The sequence below is a fragment of the Marmota marmota genome, unplaced genomic scaffold (assembly GCF_001458135.2).
Source record: "Marmota marmota marmota unplaced genomic scaffold, marMar, whole genome shotgun sequence".
Taxonomy (NCBI): domain Eukaryota; kingdom Metazoa; phylum Chordata; class Mammalia; order Rodentia; family Sciuridae; genus Marmota; species Marmota marmota.
This window is the reverse complement of record NW_025999999.1, coordinates 14,787,696-14,813,160: the sequence shown is the minus strand read 5'-3', so window position 1 is coordinate 14,813,160 and position 25,465 is coordinate 14,787,696. Positions and strand designations below refer to the sequence as shown.

The 25,465-nt window shown below is 32.5% G+C and overlaps 1 protein-coding gene across 1 annotated transcript; it reads right to left on the bottom strand.

Annotated features, from left to right (window-relative positions):
* Positions 1–199: 199 nt before the first annotated feature.
* On the bottom strand, positions 200–25,283 carry Pdcd4 (programmed cell death 4). Its single transcript, XM_015494785.2, has 12 exons — positions 25,201–25,283; positions 22,201–22,305; positions 16,605–16,907; positions 14,688–14,782; positions 12,660–12,773; positions 10,682–10,903; positions 9,247–9,344; positions 8,115–8,229; positions 4,633–4,740; positions 4,318–4,428; positions 3,233–3,372; positions 200–940 (listed from the first exon to the last, which is right to left on the bottom strand). The coding sequence occupies exons 2-12, from the start codon at positions 22,241–22,243 to the stop codon at positions 880–882; spliced, it is 1,410 nt and encodes a 469-aa protein (XP_015350271.1). The 5' UTR covers positions 22,244–22,305; positions 25,201–25,283; the 3' UTR covers positions 200–879.
* Positions 25,284–25,465: the final 182 nt, after the last annotated feature.

Here is a 25,465-nt window from a genome sequence, read left to right as displayed (position 1 = left end):
TTAAATATTTGCAAGTTAAAAAGTTTGTGAAGAATATAGCTTAAATTCCATAGCCCAAATGTACATCCTTGTATGGTTTGATATTTGCTGCATGAAATTAGAAAGGGTTTTATGTTTTTGTTTTGCTGTGCTGAGGATCAAACTCAGGGATAAGAAATTAAAAAATTTTTTTAAAGACCAAAAATAAATCTACTCCCAATAAAGAATCAACACTGCTTCACATGTTTTATTTTGTTGTACATTCTTGTAGAACCGGGATCGTTTTTTCCAGTTTTGTAGAAAAATAGATGTTCCAGCCACCATTTACTTAACTGTCTAGTCTTTAAGACCAATCAGTATGTTCCCTGGAAAGATGAATAAGTCTCATGACTAACTCATTTTTTAAAAAATTCTTTAAAACAAATAACTTTTTTTTTTTTTTAACTCCCAAAGCACAGTATTTCAACAGCAGCAGCCAACATGGGGTTTTAGCAGCTTAACTTTGCCCCCTAAATAAAGCTTTGTATAAACCAGTGATTTTACTACAAAAAACACTGTCTTTGAAAGAAAGGAGTGAGTGGCAGTCAGACATCAATGCAAAACTTGGAATGATTAGGTCATAAACATGGCACTTACAAAAAGTAGCTTATTAGAATATTCCACGTAAGCGGACATTTTTCTGTCCCTCCTTTATCACCTCAAAAATTAAAAAAAAAAAAAAAAGAAAAAGAAAACACTTCCTTTAAAAATTCCCCTTAAATGTAAGTTTATAAAATTTCAGTAAAGAAATGCCTTGTACCCAAAACAAGTGCTTAAAAAAAAAACTAATAACTCTTACAATTCAGATACATATTTTTTTATAACATCTAAGACTGCAAGAGTTCTTATATGTTCTTATATTCAGTAGCTCTCTGGTTTAAGGCGACCTCCATCTCCTTCGCTTACAAAACGCTTTCTGCCCCTGTAATGAAAAATAAAAATATGAAAGAGACAAACTGACTATATTTAATGAAAAAAATGGAAACTTTGAAGGGTTTTATTGTTAATGAAAAGGTCAACATGTCTTGTTTTGAAAGACTTTTTTTTCCCTGCTACACATCTTATCATAAAATAGCAAATGACAGCAAAACCTGAGTAGTTTTGTTTAAAAGCTTATTTATAATTTTTTAATATATTTATTCATTTATTTTTATGTGGTGCTGAGGATCAAACCTAGTACCTCACACATGTGAGGCAATGGCTCTACCCACTGAGCTACAGCCCCAGCCCTTAAAAGCTTATTTATTGAAATAAGTTTTATTATCTAACTGGAGTTATATTTTTAAAGTTAAAATAGAAAAATAAGACAAATATTTTATTTAGAATATTTATTTCTGTTACATTATAAAAGCTAAACTAAGCCAAATACGAAACACTAATAATGTAACTGAGAATTACACATACTAGAAATATGGAACTTACACACTATCCATTGTAACTTAAATTTTTTAAAAAACTTTTTCTCAGCTATAGAAAACCCATAACCTGAATGTGGAAAAACCAATCAATCCAGTTAACTCTAGGTTATGCCCCGTTTTGGGATTCTTGGCATTTCAAACTCAAGAAGCCCTTCCCTATAATGTGACCACACTCCAGCTATAGGTAGTAGCAACAGTCCAAGAGGAACAACTAGCCAGCAACCTCAAGCAGTAAAGGGAAAAGAGATCCCATGAAAAATTAGCCTTTACTCTCGGATCCCAACTAACACACACAAACATGCAAAACCATTACAAATGTGCACTTAGCCCAAATAAGCAAAAGGATAGAGGATAAAAGTCAAAGTTGTTGGGAATACCCTGAAAATTTAGGTATCTCCTAAAATGACCCTCAAGAGTAAAGCCATAATAGAAATCAACATTTTCAAAGAAGCTGAAAAACTTAAAAAATAGTGGTATTGACCCCTTTTCACACTTAATTGTGGCTAAGTGGAAACCAGCCACATTTTATTGAATATAAAGGCTTTACACTATATACTATGAGATTTAGGTAGGGAAATAAAGAAGTAAACACCAAGAAATCTTGCCAAAGTTGAGTGATTTTACTGATGCCATTTGGCATGCCAGTACATTTATGAATGGTGCCATCATAAATGAAGGTCGACATTTCTAAACATTTCTGTCAAAGCCATTAAACTCAATCTTTTGCTGGGCACAGTGGTGCACACCTATAATTCCACTGGCTTAGGAGGCTGAGGCAAGAGGATCTTGAGTTCAAAGCCAGCCTCAGTAAAGGCGAGACACTAAGCCACACAGACCCCATCTCTGAATAAAACACAAAATAGGACTGGGGATGTGGCTCAGTGGTCTAGTGCCCCAGAGTTCAATTCCTAGTGCCCCCAAAAGAAATAAATAAATAGATGGATAAATAAATGAACTGAATCTTTCACCATTTTTTTTCCTTCTCTCGTAATGGCTTCTAAATTTTCTAAAGCAAACGACCATAAAAGGAAATACTTTTTGAAATTCAGTTTTCACAATGCACTTCAAAGTTCAGAAATTTTTTCAGATTAAACAATTACAAAATATTATGTAAAATGCAAGCAAATTAGTCTATTACTAAATGTACCTATTATATCATAAGTGTCATTAACAAAAATCCCTAATTCAAGTTACATCTTATTAGAATTACCTCCAAAGAAAAATACCCCTACATACACACACGCACAGGTGCGTGCGCGCGCGCGCACACATGCATGAATACCCACGAACATACTTTCTAACAATTAGCCTCAGTTCTTCATCCTATAATAAAGCAAAGGAAGCCACACAGTATGGAAAAGAGCCTAAATCTTTGGAGCCTGAAAATATCTGAAATCATATTTGTCCTCTACCATATACTAGTCATGTGACCTTAGAAAAGGTACAGTATACTTCCATAAGCCTCAATTTTCTCTCTTGTAGGTGATGATACCTACTCTGAAATAACATTTAACTACTTAAGAGTCTGGTACAACACAGAAGTGCTCCACAAAATTATTCTGCTTCAAACACTGGTGCTTCATGAAGTAGTCCTATACACACATACAGGGGGACAAAACAAGCTTTACCCTTGTTTCTCTAAAAACTCAAAACATGGTTCTTGCTCTTCAATCACTTCAGGGAAGATACTATTATTTTTCTGAAAAAGCTGTAATGACAGAAAACTCTTAGCTTAACCTTCCCAAGCACCTCATACAGGATTTTATATTGAGATAGTAGTATTTAAATAAAAGTACCTTGAAGGACAAAGATCTCTTAGTTGTTTGGAAATAATTCCTGCCTGAAAACATTCTTCTACAAATCTCTCAAGCACAGAGTATGAATGTGGGACATCCAGGTTAATGTCCGGAATTTCATTATAAATTCTTTCATAACCCTGAAACAATGAAATTATGTACAGAATTGTTAGTCCATATAAAATACATGTCATAAGACAGTAGAATGAATAGGACATTACTTTCCTATATACATATATGATTACACAACCAATGTAATTCTGCATTATGTTCAATCAGAAGAATGGAAAGTTATATTCCATGTGTATCATATATCAAAATACAGTCTACTGTCATGTGTAAGTAATTTTTAAGAACAAATAAAAAATACATGTCATGAAACAATCCATCACTATGTCATCAATCTATATTTAAGGCCAAATGTTTATGCTGTAAAACAAGTCAGATTTGAATTTTGAAAAGTAAAGTACATTTCTTACAGAATATTTTCTTTAAAACTTTTCTCAAAAGAGCTGCAAATAAACAGATAAAATCCTTGTCTATTTATCTATATTTACTACCTTTTCAAAAACTCAAGGCAGATAAGAAAACATCAACCAAATTTCAATAACACAATTTTAAATAGGAAAAAAGTATAATTTGTTAAAAGTTCATGATTTTTTGGGCTGGGGATGTGGCTCAAGCCTGACATGTGTGCAGCCCGAGTTCGATCCTCAGCACCACATACAAACAAAGATGTTGTGTCTGCCGAAAACTAAAAAATAAATATTAAAATTCTCTTTCTCTTTTAAAAAAAAATGTTCATGTTTTTCTCTAGATATGAAATAGAAATTGTCATATTTTAGAAACTGAACCCATGGGGGAGAAAACAGTCACATTTTTTCAAAACGGGCAAAAAAACACTGAAATGTTTCTTTCAAAATAATGTTCCAAGTGTTTCAGACCTCAAACACTACCATTTAAAAAAATTTTATAGGCATAACAACACTAAATGTGCCTAAAAGAAACTTTCATTGATGATTCATAGTCTTTATTCAGTATATGTAAGGTATATGCCTAAAAATTTTTCAAAATATTATACTTACTCTTTTCATTTGGTCTACAGTGATGGTAGAAGACTTCCAAAGAGATTTTAATAAATCCAAAATCATCTTGAATGCACTTTCTCCGGTTGACTCTAAAACCATAACAATAGCCTAAAAATGGAATGAATAACTTTTTATTCATTAATTCATATATGAGAGCTCCCTTTAATATATGATCCTGATTTTATAATAATCTTAAAAATTTAAGAACCACTTTAATATTTTTATAAGATATGTTATTAAAAAAGTGTTTAGTCACTACAGTGCAAAAATAAATGTTTAAAAATTCTCTTTAACACAGCAAAGTAATCTTACTTCATATACAAGCTCATGGTGAAAATGAGGTACTTCCAGTTCCTTAAGGCAATGTTCAGCTTCAGATATGTCTCCAGAGAGTAAATACTCTTTCAGCAGCATATCAATCTATTGGATTTAAAAGTTGAATGTGTTAGAATTTCTGGCTTTTAAAAAGTTGTGTTACCTAAATTTATTTAAACCTTATCCCAATGTTATGAGACAAAAGAGCAAGTCACAAACAGCTCTCTAAAAACATACAGACTTGTGTACATGGTACTCTCATAAAGGAATTTTTTTCATAATTAAAAGATTTCCAACTTTTAAATGATTAATAAATATGAAGCAAATACAGTGTTTCAGTGTGTCAATCACTGAAATCTACAAGTAGGTCACTGAAATCTACAAGTAGATTGTGACCACAATGCCTCAGGGTTAAAAATAAAGGATTTTTAAATACCACTAGAGGGCACTAACTGAAAGTCTCTCTGAATTTTTAAACTGACAAAATAATTCATTTCTATCAGGATGATCTTAATAATGCAATGGGAGCCAAAAATAAGATAATAATGAGGCATTATTCAATAGAGCAAAGATCTCCATGTAGTTCCTCTTCTCTACAAGTGAGGATTTGAAACCCATTATCTAAAAATATTCATCAATAGTTCAGGTTCCAGTTGTAGCTTAAGTCCCCCTCCACCCCCAATACTAGTAATTGAACTTAGGGCCTAGCATGTGGTAGGCAACATTCTACCACTAAGCTACATCCCCATCTCTCTTATTTTGACACAGGGTCTTATGAAAGTGCCTAGGTTGGTCTCGAACTTGCTTCAGTCTCCAAAGTAGCTGGGATTACAGGTGTACCAGAACATGCCTGGCTAAGAAACTCTGGGCTGTTCCACTTAAGCTTGTTCAATAAAATCTATGGCTCTAGAAAACGGTGGGAAAAGTTATTCTTCACAAGGGCTTCAACTAGAAATGTTCTCTTCCTCATAAATTCCCTATAAAAATCACCTGCATCTAGTGAACAACACAATGAATGTTGGCTGATTGAATAAAATAATTTAAAGTATCCTCTACTTTCAACTTTTACAATGTATTTTCATAAAAAGTAAATTAAAATTTTATCGTTAGAATACATACTGACTGGGAGTAAGGACTACATGCCTAATCCCAGCAATGAGTGGCTGAGACAGAAAGATCGGAAGTTGGAGGCCAGCCTCAGCAATTTAGTGAAACCCTCAGCAACTCAGTGAAACCCTGTCTCAAAATTAAAAATAAAACACTGGAGATGTAGCTTAACAGTAAAGCATCCCTGGGTTCAATACCAATACCAAAAAATTAAATAGAATACATCCTGATAAATAATTCCTACTATCATGCTTTAAGAAAGTAAATATTTAAAGCAGAGCACTTGAATAAAGCACTTTTGCTTTATAATTACCTATTAACATTTGTTATTTAACTTATATTACTTAGTTTTGACTTCCCCCCACCTGCGGTACTATGGATTGAACCCAAGGATACCACTGAGCCACATCCCCAATGCTTTTTATTTTTCAGTTTGAGACAGGATCTTGCTAAGTTATTTAGAGCCTTGCTAAATTGCTAAGGCTGGCCTTGAGCTTTCAATCCTCCAGCTTTAGCCTCCCAAGTTGCTGGGATGTGCATGTGCCACTGCACTCATTAGTTTTTAATATTTTTTGCAACATAAAAGGTAAAATGTTCCCCCTCAGATTCCACACATTTTTAAGAATGATAAATGACAAAAAAGTCTTTATCCAAACCTTCCTTTCATGTAAATAAATATCTAAATAATGTCAAACTGAAATTCACTATTGAGAGTTTTATTTCAACCTTTATCTCATGCTTATTGAGAAATAATTCATATAACACCTAAGTTTGTCAGTTTCTCAAAATACTTTGAGAAATACCACCATCTTAATGATATTAAGTCTTCTAATCCATAAACATGGGATATCTTTCCATTTAGGTCTTTAAGTTTCTTTCAAGCTGTGTTTGGCAGTTTCCAGTGTACAAGACTTGTATTTATTCTGTTAAACTTCTTAGTATTTTATTTTTTATGCTACTGTAAATGTAACTGTTTTATTTTAGATCATCATTACTACTATATTAACATAGAATTGAACTTTTTTTCACTTTTTTTCTTAAAGAGGGAGAGAGAGAGAGAGAGAGAGAATTTTTTAATATTTATTTTTCAGTTTTGTTTTTTTCGGTGGACACAACATCTTTATTTTATTTTATGTGGTGCTGAGGATGGAACCCAGCGCCCGGCACATGCCAGGCAAGCGCTTTACCGCTTGAGCCACTTCCCCAGCCCTCACTTTATTTTTTTAGTTGTAGGTGGACAAACATCTTTACTTTATTTTTATGTGGTGCTGATGCTCAAACCCAGTACCTCAGGCTAGGTGAACACTCCATCACTGAGTCACAACCCCAGCCCTAGAATTGAATTGTTTATATTGATGTTATATCCTGCAACCTTGCTGAATTGCTGACGGTTTTTGTTTGGGGAACTTATTTTGTGGATTTATTTAGATTTCCTAACTACAAATTAGAGCTAGAATTACTTCCTTTCCAATCAGAATGTCCTTTTATTTCTTTTTCTTTCCTAATTGCCCTGGCATCTTGGCCATTTTTATACCCCAAATTAGTCTAATAATTAATTTTTTTGAAACACTGTGACATTAGAAACTTTCACTCAACTATTATTTTAACATATATAAAAGCAAAAATAGTCAAAGCTCTACCTTCCATTTGTGCTCCTTAACACTTAAACTAGAAATATAATATTAAATCAATTGTATATAAAAAAGATTAAAAATAAAAATTATTCCCACATGAAAAGATTGTTAAAAATCACAAGCACATAAACTTTAAGTCATTAATTATATGACTTAGGTAAGAAAATTACTTTTTTTGATGTTATAGAACACCAGAAATAATTTCATAGGGAATAAATCTGGCATTTCAATGTAATAATTCAATTACTTTTTCTTTTAAGGAACGAATATAAGGTAGTGAACTTCCTCACAAAAATATAACACTGATTTGCTCTAGTGCTCATAATTCACACTTATGATCAGACACTATTCAGTTTCAAATTAACCATGTAAAAACATACTTACTGAATAACTACAAAATAATCTCATTCCAACAGTATTTTTAAAAATTTAAAATATGTTAAAAAAAGATTTCAGGCATTCCTTAAAAGTTCAGACAGCCTTCTTGTAATTATTCATGAAAAGTTTTAACAGTATTATTTTTAAGTCACAGAAATGAAAAAAATTAATAACTATATAATTATAATTTAGCACATTACTTACAGTAAGAGGGTATAAGGTTAATTTAAGAGGATCAATTTTCCATTTGCAACTAAGACTAAGTTGAATTTCTGCCCACAAAAATACCCATTAGCAGGCAGTTTTTTCCTTTCACAGAAACACATATAAATTAAGTTAAAAATAAAACCCAATAGGTACCTCTTTAACAAGGTGATTGACAGATTGCTGCCCGCCTCCAGAGCCCCACACACTGTCTTTACGTTTTCCACCTTTAGACATACTCAGGAGGACAGTAGCCTTATCCAGAGCAGCTCTATAAAAACAAAATATTTAATTTTGACAGTTGGACATGCATGAGGTTTACAAATTATAGATAAAGATCACAAAATACTATTGCACTAAAAACTCTGATATAAATACAAGCAATAAAAATCTCAAAATTTGTTTTTAAAATTATTTTCAAAATAGAAATGGGAGTAAAAATTTGATTTTCCTGTTCTATTACTTCCATTTCTCAAGAAAAATCAAAAGATATTACCCAATAGTTGATCTACAGAGAAAAGGAAGATTTATATATATCTTTTACTTAGATCCAGGCCTTTCTATCCAGAAGTACCATTCCACTGTGACCCAAAGTAGCCCTAGAAAATTAAGTTAATATCTAGAACTGGGAAAAACCAAGATGGGTAGCTAAGTCCATTTCTCTATTTCTAAATTTCTAAGAAGTTAAGAAAAATCATATAGCAAAACTCCCAAATATCACGTTTAGCTTATGATTGAAAAAGAACAAGGGACTGGGGATGTGGCTCAAGCGGTAGTGCGTCGCCTGGCATGCCTGGGGCCAGGGTTAGATCCTCAGCACCACATACAAACAAAGATGTTGTGTCCGCCGAAAATTAAAAGATAAAAAAATAAATATTAAAAAAAAAAAAGAACAAGAGTGAAAAAGATAAATTTCTGACTAATATTTCTACATTATATTTCTACAGTAAATAAATACAAAAACAAAATTCTAATAGGCCCCTCTGTTAATGTTGTCCATCTTATTAGAATATGAAATAACTGCAGAATGTTAGAACCTTAAAGAACATTCCACATCCAATACTTTCATTTTACAAACAGGACACAGACACACAGAGAAGAGTGACATGACATGAAGGTAGCTAATATATCAGTTAAAACCCAGAATTTCCACATTTTGTTACCACCCTCTTCCTGTTGTATCATGACAAAAATCTTTTCATTGTTTTAAAAGTAGAGAATGTAGACAAGTGACAAACAGATGTCCATAATGGCTGATAAATGCAAGTAGGAAAATTAATTTACTTACCTAGCCTGTACACAATCTACAGTTCCTTTGTAACTATCAATATAGGTATTACATAAAATTCCATCTCCAACAGCTCTAGCAATAAACTGGCCCACCAACTATAAGAAGAAAGAGATCTATATTTAAAAAAAAAAAAAGCTCTATAAAGGACACAATTTCTAAATACGTAAATGATGAAGACTGGTTTAAGACTGGTTTAACTACACAGTCAATGCCTAAAAGACATGCTGGACTATTCAAAAACAGCTATTTGGCACCCATTAGTCATGCTTGGCATATGCTCCCATATCTTGATCTTCAAGTTCAATATTATCAGAGTAGGGACCGCATCTGCTTTGCCCACTACTGAATTCCAGTACTTTGCACACTGCCTGATACTTTATTAAATGTTAAATGAATGACTTAAAAGTCAAGAGAAACCTTTCCTAAAAAATAAGTCAAGTTTTCTTTAAAAAGCTGATTAAAGAAATTTAGGGAGAAAAGTTGTATAAAACTATTTGAAATTTGTTCAGAGTATTTATTATTAAATTTGTATACAATTTCAGTGTCTAATAATGAAGGTGTAACTAAATAATACAGACATAAAATGGGACACTATGTGGCCATAGGAGAAAATATTAACCATATTTTACAGTCTGAGAAAAATCCAGTTTACAAAATAGCATACATGGTACAATTCCATTTTCTAATTAAACAAAAATACAAAGATAAATAGAAGCTATATACTGATATAAAACAAATAAAATACAAGGAAAACATCATCAAAATTTCACAGTAGTTATTTTTGTGGACTTTACTCATTTTGGATCTTATTTTTCAAAAATTGTATAATTAATACAAACTCATGTAATTATTTTCTTAAAGTATGTACTGGCGTGGAGAGAAAAAGAGATCCACTTTTGAATCACAGCTCAATACCTTCCACAGACTTCTGTCATAGGAAGCACTACAACATTTAGAAACTGACCTTTCTATACCCTATTTCTAAATTAATATTTAAAACTTTGATTAAAAACTTTAACAATAGCAGCAATTTCACATTTTTAAAGTTACAAATAACTTTTTATAATACATAAGCAAATTCAATTATAACATACTTTTTAAAAATCCTAGCTACTTCTTACATATAATATAAATAGACAAAAATACATACACACACACCCGTTTGTGTGTATCCCGTATATATACTACACACACACACACACACATTCTAAAACATACACAAGCACAGGAGAAAAGATAAAGTTGGATTCATAGTTTCATTCATATAGAAAAAATAAAAGGCAGGACACCATAATGTTAGAGGGCTACTTTTGTATGGGAGGCAATGTGGCCTATTTACCTTCCACCTACTAAAATTTACTAGGAACATATATTATTTCTACAATTGTAAGAATAGAGAGGAAAGGAAATGAATAAAAAGAATGATACAAACCTGTGGTGCTCTAGGAGTATCCAATGCTAATTCAGGTAGATCTTTCAATAATTTATCAAATGATTTTTCCACATCATTTGTGCTCATTACTGTCCCACAAAGGTCAGAAAGAAGCTTAGATGTCATTTCTCTATGACTAGCTTTCCCTTCCAATGCTAAGGACACTGCCAACACTGGTACTCCACTTTTCATTTCACCAAGATTTAAATCTTTTAGCATTTCCTATTCAAAAGAATTTTTAAAAAGAATATCAACTACAGTGAAAATAGTTCATTAAACTACATATTACTAATGTGATGTTAGTAACTAACCCTCTCCTTTTACAATGTATTAGTATTATTTCTAGGATACTATGTGATGGGCATTTGTGGAGAACTGCATTTTACATTATCATAAGCTGTTTACTTTACTTCAAATCTTTCTCTAGAAGCAAAAATTTATACTTTTAAGTTAAGCTTCAAATGAGATCCTAAACCATTATTGTTAGATAGGACTAATGTTTTAAATAGTAGGATAAAATGAAATTTTCCTATTAAAAATATAATACAGCAACTAATACTTAATGACCACTTATAATATAGCATTATAACAGCCACTTTGTATTACCACATTTAATACTCAAATTAGGCCTTTAAGTATTAAATTATCCTACTCAGCATACCAAAAAGTAATTAAAATTTTTAAATTTTTCACAGAAAAAGGAATGGCTGAGGGCGCCCAAGAGTGGTCAAACTTGAAGTGGAATACAGGTACTAAGACCCCAGAGGTTAAATTCTAACTCAACTACTTATGAATGCCTTCCTCTTTACTCAGAGTTTTCTTAGAATTGTTAAATCATGGTTTACTACCAGAAAAATGCCAGAATTATTCACAACCATCTAATTAGTATCCTAGTTAGTAATCTCTTCCTACATCCTATCTTATTCCAGAACTGTACTTTAACAACTTATTGCTTTTGAACATGATAGTCCACTTTACTGAAAAACTTTCTTCAAACACTTATCTAGCAAACACCTAATCATGCTTCAGATGGCTTAGAATCACTTCTTCCATTGCTCTCCATTTTATGCTTCCACAACACTCTGTTCAGGGCACTACTCAGTTAATCATAGTATTCACAGATTTTTAAGTACCTGCCTTCACAGGACCTTAACACTCTTCTTCTATAATAGAGTGTTTCACTTTATATTTTAATAATCTGTATGTATATATCATTTCCTTCACTTCCTGGGATTCAAAAGGATAGGAATAACCTATCATAAATTCCTCCACATGGTATACACTAAAAAAAATATTTTTTTTATATTGAAATCCTACAAATCCAAAGAATCCAAACCTCATGGTAACAAATCAAGAAAGTCCAGTCTGAATTTTAAGAAATCTAAATTATAAAAAGTCTTCTCAAGAATTGCAATTGTATCTTAATCCAGTAATCCTGATGAAACCAATTTTACTTAACTTCTAGATTGCTCAAAATTACTTAACTTTATTCTCTTTGTTTCTGCTGTGTACATTCCTTTGCAAATCTTTACATCAGTGGTTCTTTGTTTTTGGGACAGAGCACAAAGATAAATTTTAACCAAATCCAGAACACTGAAATAAATGCCAAAACAATGAAACTAAGTCAGGCATTCTTAACTGATCAAAGGATCCATAAATGCCCTGAAATTGATAAAGTGTATTTTGTAAATTATAAAAATAGGTGTTATAAATGTACATATACTTAAAAAATAGTGTGTAGTGCCATTTTGGGGGAGGGAAATGGCATATAAATCTTGTCAAATCCCAAATATACAAGAACAAGAACTGATTTATTAATGTAACAAGATTTTATTCCATTCTCAGTTACAAATTTATTTGTGCAAAAGGAAATGCTTAAGCACATTCAGTGATCCAAGATTGCTCTAGTTAAGTTTTGCTTATAATAAGTGTCTTCTCTGCTATACTGAATAAATTATACTTGCAACTTTAAACCTACCGCAACTTCATTAGTATCTCCATGCTCAAAGTATTCCTGTATAATTGGTGTTAATGTCTTCTCAAATGCCCTTTCATCCAAAGGCAAAACTACAGTTTCATAAACACAGTTCTCCTATGAACGAAAAAGAGAAAAAAAGTTATAAATTAAAGAACAAAATATTCAGATAAACTGAAATTTTAACTTTATGCTTTCACTGGTTAGTAATCCCCATTTAGGGCAAGATAAAGACATGCTACCTGCTTTGATCGTATTACATAAAAATAGCATACACACGTCATCCTTTCTTATACACTCAGAATTCAATAAGCCAATATGCAGATTAGAACCACTCACCATAGCAAATATATGATTTGCTCCCAACCCCCATATCTTGTATTAATTTTTTATATTACTCTCAAAACCAGTTTTTCAATGAGCAAAACTCTTAAAGATGGCTTCTTATCATTCACTGTATTTTCATTAAAAAATTTACTTTTAAAGATAAAGTAGTACCTCATAAATATGTCCTAATATTTGTCAAGTTTTTACAAATCAGGAACCAAATCCTTCATGATTAATATTATAAAAGTCTAAAGTATAGAAGTTTAAAAGAGATTAATATTGTACTGACTGAACAATCTCTAAGGAAAAGCACTGTTCATTTGAAATTTCAAAAGAGCTATGATTAATGCCCATTACCAAACCATTTTTCTTGCCCCTATTAAAAAAAAAATCTCTGAAATATTTATTTGCAATTTGTGACTGGCTTTAGTCTAACAAAATACACTTGAAAGACTAATAGTAGATTTTACAGTATGTAAATCCCACTGGTTTTAAATATATATTTCATATTCTTTTAGAAATATTTTCATGTTCAACTATTAGTTAAGTATATATATACAAATACACAATAAAAACAATCTAACATATATTGTAATTTTTCCTGTTTAAAATCCTCACCATCATTTCCTATCTTATACAAAGACAGTATTTTTAAAAATTGTATCATAATATCTTATTTGCTTCAAAATAATCTTTTGTAGAACATGGTAAAAGGAGACGGCAACAGATGGGGAAGAGTAAATGAAAATAAAGAATGAAACAAGACTGCCTGCAAGTTAATTATTGATGCTGGTGAAACTGAGATGAATACAAGTAGATTCATCACACTATTTGCTCTACTTGTAGAATTTTTCCATTAAAAAGATAAATACATCAAAATTTTTCTATAGAACCATTTAAAATTTGTATTCTCAGCATTACCCCTAGGGAAAAAAATCGTATGTCCCCAAAACAAAATTTATCATATCATTACCATCCTAAATAGTAATATTAAAAAGAAGCCTAATTATAATTTTTTAAAATATATTTCTTTAAAGAGAGAGAGAGAGAGAGAGAATTTTTTTTTAATGTTTTTATTTTAGTTCTCGGCGGACACAACATCTTTGTACGTGGTGCTGAGGATCGAACCCGGGCCGCACGCATGCCAGGCGAGCGCGCTACCGCTTGAGCCACATCCCCAGCCCTAATTATAATTTTTATATTCAAAAGAAGTTAGAATTTTCTCAATTATCATCCTATAGAAAATATAGTAACTCAACAGAATTTATTGAAAATGGAGAATTTAATAATCCTAAGTAAATTTGAAAATCTTTACCTTTTTTAAAAAATATTTATTTAGTTGTAGATGAACGCACAGTATCTTTATTTATTTTTATGTGGTACTGAGGATTGAACCCAGTGCCTCACACACATGAGGCAAGCACTTTACCACTGAGCTACAGCCTCAGCCCCTACCTTCTTTTGAGTCAACGAGACCAAGTAAGAATTATCTATATGTTACTATGAGATAACTGGGTTTCCTAAACTAAAATTAACCTAGCAATTTAAGAAGTACCAAATATATGACTTAGATACATATGCTGTATATACAAGTATAAAATATAAATATACACAATATCATTTGACAAATCTGAGTAAACTTCAAACAAGAAGTCAAAAATTTATAATAATTTTAAATATCTTTAAAAAGTAAATCATTGATACCTGGTCATCATCATAGTTAGGATCTTTCACATCCACCTCCTCCACATCATATACCTGTCCAGGTGTACCCCAGACACCTTTGCCTCCTGCACCACCTGACAAAGTTTAGAATTGAAAAAGGAAAACGTTAATAGTTCACAAATTTTAGCTGAAATCTGAAATAGAAACTCTAAATGTACAAATGTTAAGTAATAGCTTAAAAACTATTCTAATTTCATGCTAGTTTATTTTTCAAGTTGAAAATTATATTTGAAAGTTTTTATTTAGATCACTTTTTTCAATAATATTGGATTGTGTATATTTTATAAACTATTTCTTAAAACAGCAAATTGAATACGTTATATAGGTAAAAACTAAAAAAGCAGATGTTTTAAAATAAAAGCAAAATTGAAAAAAATGATCTGAAAAATAGCCATACCAAGGACCTTTGTATATAGCTATTTAGGGCAATTGAGCTCTAAATTTTGGCATTTCTTAAAGTCCAAAAAAGAACAATATGTTGGACCAATTGAACATGGCTCAGAAAACCCAACAAGGGAAAAATTATTTAATAGAGAAATACCAATGCCCACTTACTAATGTTTAAAATCAAATACTCCAGATATAAAAGTATGTATTATACTTTGCAATTAGCAAAATGTTACAAATAATTAATTGCTATTTAGGCATAAACAGGCCTAATAACTATTTCTTTCTTCTATATACCAACCAGTATGAATTTAACAATTCCACCTTTCTAAGATGTTTTTTCCACATTAACTTACTAGAATGTTTTTATAAGGCCCAATATACTATATATTTAAGAACCCTTATAACATCATCAATATTTCTTTTTTGGAAATTTATTTTGTACCTCGAGTATAAGCCTTACCATCAAAGTAAACCAGAATCTGATAAACTGGGTTTCATTTTGATCCAAACAATAATTGGAGAAGTATTCAAAAGCAATAGCAATTGCTAACAAAACACTATAATTTCTGTTTATCTGAATGTTTTGTCCTTTATAACTCTTTTTTTCTTCTTTCCCCTCAAGGAACACTGTTTTTTTCCATAGTCATATTTTTGCCTTGGCATTAATTCTAAGTTTCATTAATGGAAGATGCTGAAATACAATTTCCCCATGTTTCATTCTTTTTTTCTCATTCTAAGCACTTTAATTTTTCTTGATACTGGGGATTGAACCCAGAGGCGCTTAACCATTAAGCCACATACTCAGCCCTTTTTTGAGACAGGGTCTCACCAAGTTGCTTAGGGCCTCAAACTGGTGATCATCCTGCCCAGGATTACAGGCATGAACCACCACACCTGGCCCAAGCACTTTATTAATCACCAGAAAAGAATCAAAATTATAATTAGGCTATAAATTAAAGCTGTGGCAATCATTCAGAAGTTAGTCAAGTCTCTAAATTGTATCAAAATCTTACTAAAGACAGAAGCTAAAAGACCCCTCACTCAACACATTTTAAGTGCTAGTCACTATTCCAGATACTGGAGATACACTATCACACAGAACCATATCTATGAAAACATTAAAATTTTGTACAATTATTACTAAATTTCTATTTATTATTCTTAATAATGGACATAAAAATTCTTTAGAAAAGAGGTATGGTAAATCTGACTACTACTTTCAAAAGCAGTAAATGCACAATTCATAACTGAAAAACATCAGTATATACCATATTTTGCTGAAGTAACAGTTAAGTTCAGCTTGAGAAAACTAAATGTACTCAAACAAGAAAAAAAAGAATCAACAAAAGAAAAAATGAGATGGTCCTCAAATTGTTCTATGCAAAGATATATACAAACCATAAAACTTACTGTTTAAATTTCTCTCATTCCTAGAACAAGGAAATCATAGGACAAGAACCACACAATTTTTTCCCATTTGTTTCTTTGCACGTGGTATATACCAACCTTTCTTTGGTAGTCCTCTTCCTTTCCCAGATCTAGATCGTCTATCCAGCAACCTTCCCTTTGGACTGGTTGGCACAGTTACTCCACCCCTAAGGGCTTCACTTCCGTTATCACTGACTGAATCACCTCTGCCAGAGTCCCGGGATGAGTTTTTACGTAGCCTTCTCTTTGCTTTGGCATTAATTCTAGCTTCATTAATGGAGGATGCTGAAATCCAATTTCCATTTATTTCATTCTTTATTTCCTCAGTACCAGCATTTTCTTCATCACCAGAAAAGAGTGAGTCACTTAAATTATCAGGATCTTTAAAGGAAAAAAATGAAGAAAACTAAGTATCGTTTTAAATATCCACTGTTCTACCATGTATGGTCCTGAGTTTGATAAGGGTGAACCTCATGAAATTACCATTTCTGTATGTTAATAGTCAAAAATTGGCAATTTCCTATGACTCAATCTAATAAATGACAACCAAATAAGATTACTTTTCCCATTATCAAGGAAAGTAAACTAAGGCATTGATTTTAACAAGGTATCCTTAAAATGTTATCTCATAGGTTTAATCATAAAATCTATATCAATATCAATACCATAAAACCAGACATTTGTGAGCAAAGAGAGTTAAGCAATTGAAATAGCAAGATGAAGAATCTTGAGAGAAAGGAGATAAATTAATATTTACAGAAAGTCTATTATTTGTCAGGCATTTCACTGTATACTTTGTTGTTTACCCGCAAGACTTGGCAGTTAATTATTATACCATTTATACAAATGAGGAAACTAAAGCTCAGAGTGTTTAAATGACTTGCCAAACATGCCATAATGAAGTACAGTTACCCTGTTAGGGTTTGGAAATATCAGTAAGTCAAAAGAGCATGAAAGACATTTGGCCAATATGTGATCATATGTGATTTATGAGCTGAACTGTTGATGTTCCACTGCCTTCAAGATAAGGTTTGTTTTCAAATCCATCATCTCAAAGTCTAATTTATCTCCCCAAATTTGACTCATATTATTATACTTTGCATACTCTGGAAATCTTCCAGCTTAAAAGGACAGTATACCCTAAAAGAGAGCAACAAATTTGGAGAGTATACCCTAAAAGAGAGCAACAGATTTAGGAATTCTATATGATCCCCTTTTTAATTTCACCCTTGCTCTTTCAGTTATCAAAATTCTTTAGGATATACCTCAATCCGACTCCTTCTATATAACAATTCTAGTCACAGCTACACTAACAGTCATACACTGTTCATTTAACACATCATGGAAATTAGTTTGTTATTTCTTTTGAAGCAGTCTTGCTTTTCCAACTAGGTCATGACCATGATTAACCTGTGCTTCTATTTATTACCAACACTTTGCAAATCATCCTTCATTCTGGTACCTCAAAAGCCCATAGAAATCATGTGGAGACATTTGGCTTTGCTCTGAAAACTTTTTAAATCAGAAAAGCTATTGAATTAGTTATCACTGGGCTGGTTTTGTTCATCAATGGTTAACTCAAGTCAGAGCTGAATCACTCAAATTTTGTTTTGTTTTGTTTTTGTATTGAAGTACTAGGGACTGAACCAAGAACCACACGCATGCTAGGCAAACACTCTGCCACTGAGCTACATCCCCAGCCCTTTTTATTTTGAGACAGAGTCCCATTATGTTGCCCAGGCTGGCCCTGAACTTGCAATCCTCCTACCCAGACTTTCCATAGTAGCTGGAATTACAGGTGTGCATCACCATGCCCAGTTCTTAAATGTTTTTAAATATGCCTACTTATAACTACAGTGCATCACATCTATGTGCATGGGATTTAATGTTTTAAGATATGTTAAAACTAAAAATTCTAATCAAATTCTGAAAAGGTTCACACTTAAAACTCCTGACAAAATGTTTAAAAATTAATAACAAACATTGTTGTAATCAGGAAGCAAAAACATGCAGGTTACGGTGGCTCATGCCTATAATCCCTGCAGCTCAGGAGGCTGAGACAGGAGGATCATAAGTTCAAAGCCAGCCTCAGCAATGGCGAAGCACTAAGCAATTCAGTGAGACCCTTTCTCTGGATAAAATACAAAATAGGGATAGACATGTAGCTCAGTGATTGAGTGCCCCTGAGTCCAATCCCCAGTACCCCTACACCCCCCGCCCCACAAAAACAAAAACAAAACATTAAGTGGACTCAACTTATCCCATTAGTCTCATAAGTAATCTTCCTGCTTTCCATCTTCCAATGAGCCTCCAAATGGAAGAGACTGATTGTCCAAAACATGCCCATACTGAAAACCCTTTGAAAGGTTTTCCCATTATCTTAAAATAAAACGTAAAATCTTTACATTGTAATTTAAAGTCATTTGTGATCTTGCCCCTGCTTACCTTACGCTATCACTGCTGACTACTCCCACGTTCAAATCATTAAACCTTAGATTTGATATCATAGGTAGGAATGCAGGTTATCAATTTCAGGGAGGAATACAAAATATATCAGATAGGGCTAGGGTTGTGGCTCAGTAGTAGAGCACTCGCCTAGCACATGTGAGGCCCTGGGTTCAATCCTCAGCACCAATCAATCAATCAATAATAAAATAGAGGTACGGTGTCCAACTACAACTAAAAAAATTTCTTTTAAAGTTTTTAAAAATCAAAATATAGCAGACAAAAACATAAAATGTAAAGGGGGTGACCAGCTAAGAAAATGTTGCAGTAATTCAGTCACAAGCTAATTGGAAAAGGTTAATAGTAGTAACTGGAGTTAATAATAATGTCACACTTTGAAAAAAACAGTTTTCAAGTGGAACAGATTCAAGATTTAGGAAGAGTAAAATAATGCTTTACAAGTTTTTGTCGTGGGAAGCTGGTGTTACAAGATATGAATGAGATATCATCATAACTAAACTAGCAAGAATAATTTATCATCTTAATAGTAGCACTACTATCATTTCTTTTTTTTTTTTTCATTACAGTTACTATCATTAAGCTACGAGATACCAGGTTCTACCTGGTACACACTAGACTTCAGGTTCTATGCCAGTCATTTTACATATATGGTCTAAAAGCCTCAAAAAGCTCTATATACAAGTTATTGAAGTTTAACCTCGCTTTTCAGAAGGTAATATTTTATTGAAAAGTTACCCTATCTGGAAAGGATTGTGACCAGGAATCAAACTCACATTTTTAATTTCATAAGATTATAACTACAGAAAACATAAAACAAGAATACAGCAGTGCTGATAGCTAAAAAGACAGGATGAACAAAGGAGTGAATGTAGAGAAGATAAACAGAAGATTAAGGGAAAGGAGAAAGACCAGACATAGACAAATTACATGGAGTTTTCAAGTAAGAATGGGTGGTTAAGAAAAACAGTATCACTTGAAATATATTGCTTTCATTATGCTAACATTAAACTATAAACAGTCCAGACAATAAAGGACTTAGAAGTATAATAAAAGGTGTTAAACTGTCTCTTGAAATATTAAAATATTCAATTGAAACATATCTATTTCCCATGAGTTTCTTTTCTCCAACTATTTTAGCACCTTCTTAAATACGTTTGTGTGTCTGCAGCAGTATTTTCTCTAGGAATAGTTTAATTTGACCTTATTATTTTTTTAATTTATTTATTTTTTAGTTTTAGGTGGACACAATATCTTTATTTTATTTTTATGTGGTGCTGAGGATCAAACCCAGTGCCCCATATATGCTAAGCGAGTACTCTACCACTGGGCCACAACCCCAGCCCCTGACCTTATTATTTTTAACCCATGTTTATATCGATTGCTTTTTTTAATATCTTGCTATTCAGACTCACCTAAATTTTGGGCAAATCAAATCACTATTAATCTGACTTAAGAAAATCAAAATTAAAAGGATAAAAAAACTGAGTACAGAGAATGTGATAACTTCAAAATTGTTTTCTACCATGTACTAATTCCCTCTCTGTGAATTCTCTGACATTTCAGCAGTAACCACTTCAACTTATATGTCCAAAGTATCAGAATATCACATTTCCAATTCTGGTGTACAATGAGTAGAAAAATTAAAATAACAAATTTAGGAGTACTTTACATATCTAATAAGTGTTGTATGCTTGACATACATATCTCACTAATCCTAAAAATAAACCTATAGAAGTATATAACCCAATTATATATATAAGGAAACTGAAGGTCATGTAAATAACCTACTTCCTCAAAGTAACAAAACTGGTAAATGTAGAAGTTGGAATTAATACACTAGTCTGACTTGGACTATATGCTATAGCAAGAATTTACTGCAAAGTCTGTCTCATGCCTATCCAAATACTAAAGACTAAATCCCTTAGTACTGGGGAGAGGAGTTATAATGATATCTTATTGTAGTAAGAAAACAAAAATTATAAATCTTAGAGATATGCTTTCTCACAGAAATGGCATGTAAGCCACATCATTTTAAATTTTCTAGTAGCCACATTAAAAAGTAAATGAGATGTGGCTGGGGCTGTGGCTCAGTGGTAGAGCGCTTGCCTAGCATGTGTAAAGCATTGAGTTCAATTCTCAGCACCACATATAAATAAATAAATAAAGGTCCATCAACAACTAAAAAAAATTTTTTTAAAGGAAGTGAAATGGGTAAAATTAATTTTACTATGTTTTATTCAATCTAATATAACCATAATATAATTTGAACATGTAATCAATATAAAAATTTAGATTTTCCTTCATCTCAATTCAGAATAGCTACAAATGGCTAGTGGTTATTGTACTGGACAGTGCAGAAAAGAAGCAATAACCTAGGTATGAAACACTTTTTTTTTCTGGTACTGAGGATTAAACCCAGGAGTGCTTAACCACTAAGCCACAACCCCAGCCATTTTTATTTTTAATTTTGAGACAAGGTCTCATTAAGTTGCTGAGGCTGGTCTTGAATTTGTGATCTTCCTGCCTCAGCCTTCGGAGCTGCTGGTATACAGGTATGCACCACCATGCCCAGTATTCACTTACCTATTATATCTAGCAGCACAGAAATAATCACTAATTATTGGAGCGAATTTTCAACTATAATTTTCTAGCCTACTTTAAATCAAAATTAAAGAAAACTAAAGTTGTATACAATAGTGAATAAAAGTCATTGGAGAAATGAAGCTGTAGTATTTAAACATGAAATATATTTTAGAGTACAGAAAAATACAAAGCTTTCAATGTTAATAAAACTATTAAGTAAATAATTATCTAAAATATACTAATATGACTATTAACATTGCACAATCCTGAATTAACTCTTTGGGAAGAAAATTCTGAAAGCTACACAATAAACACATTTTATTCAGCATTTGGTCATCTAGTCCACAAAACCATGTTTATTTTTATGGTATTAATGTGCTATTGAAGTACCATGGGAAAATACCACAAGTAATTTCAATTTCAAACAAATAGTTAGGAAAGATATCAAAGATTCCAACTAAGTCTATGTTGAAGAAATCACTAGCAACCCCATGTGAAAATGTTAATAAACAAAAACTTGATTTTAAAAATAATATAACCTGTTTTCTTACAGCATGAAAAAGTTGGTGTTTAAAGACAGTTTTACTATCGAATGGTCTGATGCTTGTCACAAAACACTACTCACCTGTGGGATTTACATTCAGTATCTGCTCATTTTCTACATCCATTGTTCCTTAATTTCACTTGCACTGATTAAACAAATTACCAAATGGAAGTCTTCCTTTAGAATCTATTTTTAAAAAAATCAACATTTTATAAACTAATATAATTAGGCAAATTCAATCTATTTAAGCACATAGTAAAAAAAAAATAATTCTATTTTTAAGAGTTCACTTTCAAAGAGAGCAAGCATAACTTAATTAACATCTAGTTCCAGTTTTCTTGACAAATTTAATAAAAATACCACCAGATTTCAGCATATGCCAATACACCCTTTAAACTTGGAATTAAAGATTTATTTTCCGTATGTGTATTTTTCAAGTTAAAGACATACACACACCCCAAATCTTTTAATACCAAGCCCAAAAATCTGATGTGTGTCACACACACACACACACACACACACACACACACACACACACACTCAAGCCAATTTCTCTACCAATTTCTTATAAGTATTATTTATAATTCTCGCTATTAGAAAGAAAGACTATAAAAATTCATTTCTTGGAAATATATTTTAAAATATATTGCCAGAAGTCATAACTGAATTAAGATTTCAGAATCTCTCTGGAAATATTTTTTTATAAAGTGGTTTAAAGTACACAAGTGTTATATCTGTGTAAGTCATAGATGCTGGATATAAGTTCTTCCAGTGATTTACAGTAATTTCACTAGCAGTATGCTCATCTTTTGATATAAAATGCAAAAATTGCTGAAAATGACTAATTATGGAAAAAAATTTTCATATAATATGAGTTGCTATTAGACATCACTTTAGGATAAAATGATAGATGATGCCTCCAGGGATGAAACTGACTTTTAAATTCCTCAATATAAACTAGGACTTTGTTAAGTTCATAGCTCTTTTCTCAAAAAAAAAGAAAAAAAAACAAAAATGGGGAGTGGGTATTAACTTGTTAAACCAATACAAATACAGAGTATGCTAAAGTTATAAACTTCTTATTATGGTAATCCTTAAACTAAGATGCTATCATATTGCTTCAGAAATTAAGAAACTGGCAAGATCATTCTTTAAGTCTGCTCAGAATAAACTGACATGATTCTACATAATCACTTTTCATTATAATTCCAACCAACTCTGGATTTAGGAAGAAATGAATCTTAAAATATGAATATGTATAGAGATTCATACAGATATATGAACAAAAATAATTTGCAAACCAAAAACATTTAGTACCTTCCATGGCTGAAAATGCCACACACTGTTTAATTTCAGTATGTTATAGGAAAGGGATAATGTGTCACATTCGTCATATGACCTGTTTTTTTTTTAAACTAAAGTAACACTTAAAGGTCTTTTTCATTCTTGATGTAAATAAAATCTTTGAGAGTTTTTCCTACAGAACCTTAGAAAGAAAGTGATTATACCAAAGCTTATAAAGCCTTTATAGTTCAAAATGATTTTCCATGTACGATTTCATGCACCTCACAGGACAACCTTAAGGTAGGTATTCCACTCTGCACACTATTAAACAGATTCAGAGAAGGTAGGTGATTGGCCAAGGAGAGACAGCTGCTCAGTGGAATAACCAAGACTAGAATCCAGACCTTATAAATCCAGTTAAAGATTTTATAATATTCTACAGGAAGATTCTTTTTGAAGGTTAACAAAGAGAAGCTTATTAAAAGCATAGACTTCTATTGTTAAATCAAAATTTTAAATACTGCTTTCTGAATAATAAAAAATTATTTTAAACTATTATACAGAAGGTATTGAGTTGGGCAAAGAAAATTATCAGGTAAGGACTATCATCTATAACTAAATTTGTTTTATTTAAGTAATCACAAAAAAGTCCTCTCTAAACAATGATAATCTTATCAAGAAATCAAGAATTCAGTCACATATTTGGTTGCAGGAAAGTGGTTTAAATAATAAAGATTAAAACACTTTAAAATAAAAAATAAAGGATAAAAATGTTCCACGTTTTTACTCTTCAAAGTAGATTTTTTTCTATTTAACATTCTTAAAAGATTCTTACCCACAACTTGAGAATGTGTAAAAAAAAAAAAAAATTAAACCCTAGTTTATTCATACTAATGTATAAAAATTAATTTTCAATGAGAAAATAAGACTAAACTTACAAGTTGGAAAAAAAATTAAGGCTGAAATTGAATAGTTTTTTCTCCAATGTAATTCCTGAAATTTATCTGATAAATTACTCTGCCATTTTTGGAAGTCAAGTTTAGAGCACATGTCAACTAGAAAATTATGTTTTCATTCCCAGGCTCCAGTCATACTTCTCAGCAACTTAAAATCAGATAGAAGGATTTATAAGGTCTGGATTCTACCACTATAATGCAAAAGACAGCATTATAGAAATTAACCAACTAGCACTTATTTTTGCATTCCTATTTTCCCCTTCACATTTACTATTAGAGACAAACCAATCAAATTATATTAAAAGACGCCTATTGGGATACTAAGGAATTAAATTAACCTATAAAGAAGGAACATTAAGGGCATATATAACAATAATTAAATTTCGAACATATCTGCTGTGGGCCTCCTTTTTAAAACGTGTATGGTGGCTTCTCAAATAGTATCCCATTAACAAAAAACAGCAAAACTAAAAATCACCAGTAAAAATTTCACGTTAAAAACAGGTGGCAAGCTCTCTGCCCGCCGCACACCTAGCTGCATTTTTAATCATCCGTAGAGCCTACGGTTGCTGGCTACGTAGCCAGTTCGCACCAGGGCTAGGGGGAGATGGGCGACACTGACGTCCGCAGACAGTTCTAAGCTCTCAAAAAACTCCGTGTACGTTCAGGCACCACATCCACACACTCAGCAGCAGACAAAAGGGGCCTCCCCTGCCGTCTGGTTTTTTCTGGGAGACTATATTTAACTTAAGGAGACCCTTTGCCGGAGGAGGGGACAGCGCAGTCGGAGCAGGGCTGGGTGGCGGGCACGTGTTCGCCTCCCCACACCCCAGCGGCCCACCTCTTGGCCCACCGCTGGCGCGCCGGGACCCCCAAGGCCCCCAGCCCCGCCGGTCCCCGTAGGTGCCGGGCCTGGGCTGGGAACGCCGCACTATGGGCTTCTCTGAGGGAAGACAGAGGGCGGGGAGGGCGAAGACCTTCCTCACAGGATTTCGGTCTCGCGGGAAACACTTCCAATCTCTTCTCCAATATTAAAACTCTGAGGGGCCTCCCTGACGAGGCGGCCCGCCCGCGAGCGCCCCACTAGGTGAGGAGGGGGCTTGGGG

Bases quoted from the DNA above. Each gene is read 5' to 3' on its own strand.
- Pdcd4 (XM_015494785.2), bottom strand. From the start codon at position 22,243: ATGGATGTAGAAAATGAGCAGATACTGAATGTAAATCCCACAG. The intron at 9,345-10,681 runs GTTTGTATCATT...TTCTTCTTATAG, and splicing joins ATACTCCTAGAGCACCACAG to TTGGTGGGCCAGTTTATTGC. The intron at 4,741-8,114 runs GTACCTATTGGG...TAAATCCAATAG, and splicing joins TCAATCACCTTGTTAAAGAG to ATTGATATGCTGCTGAAAGA.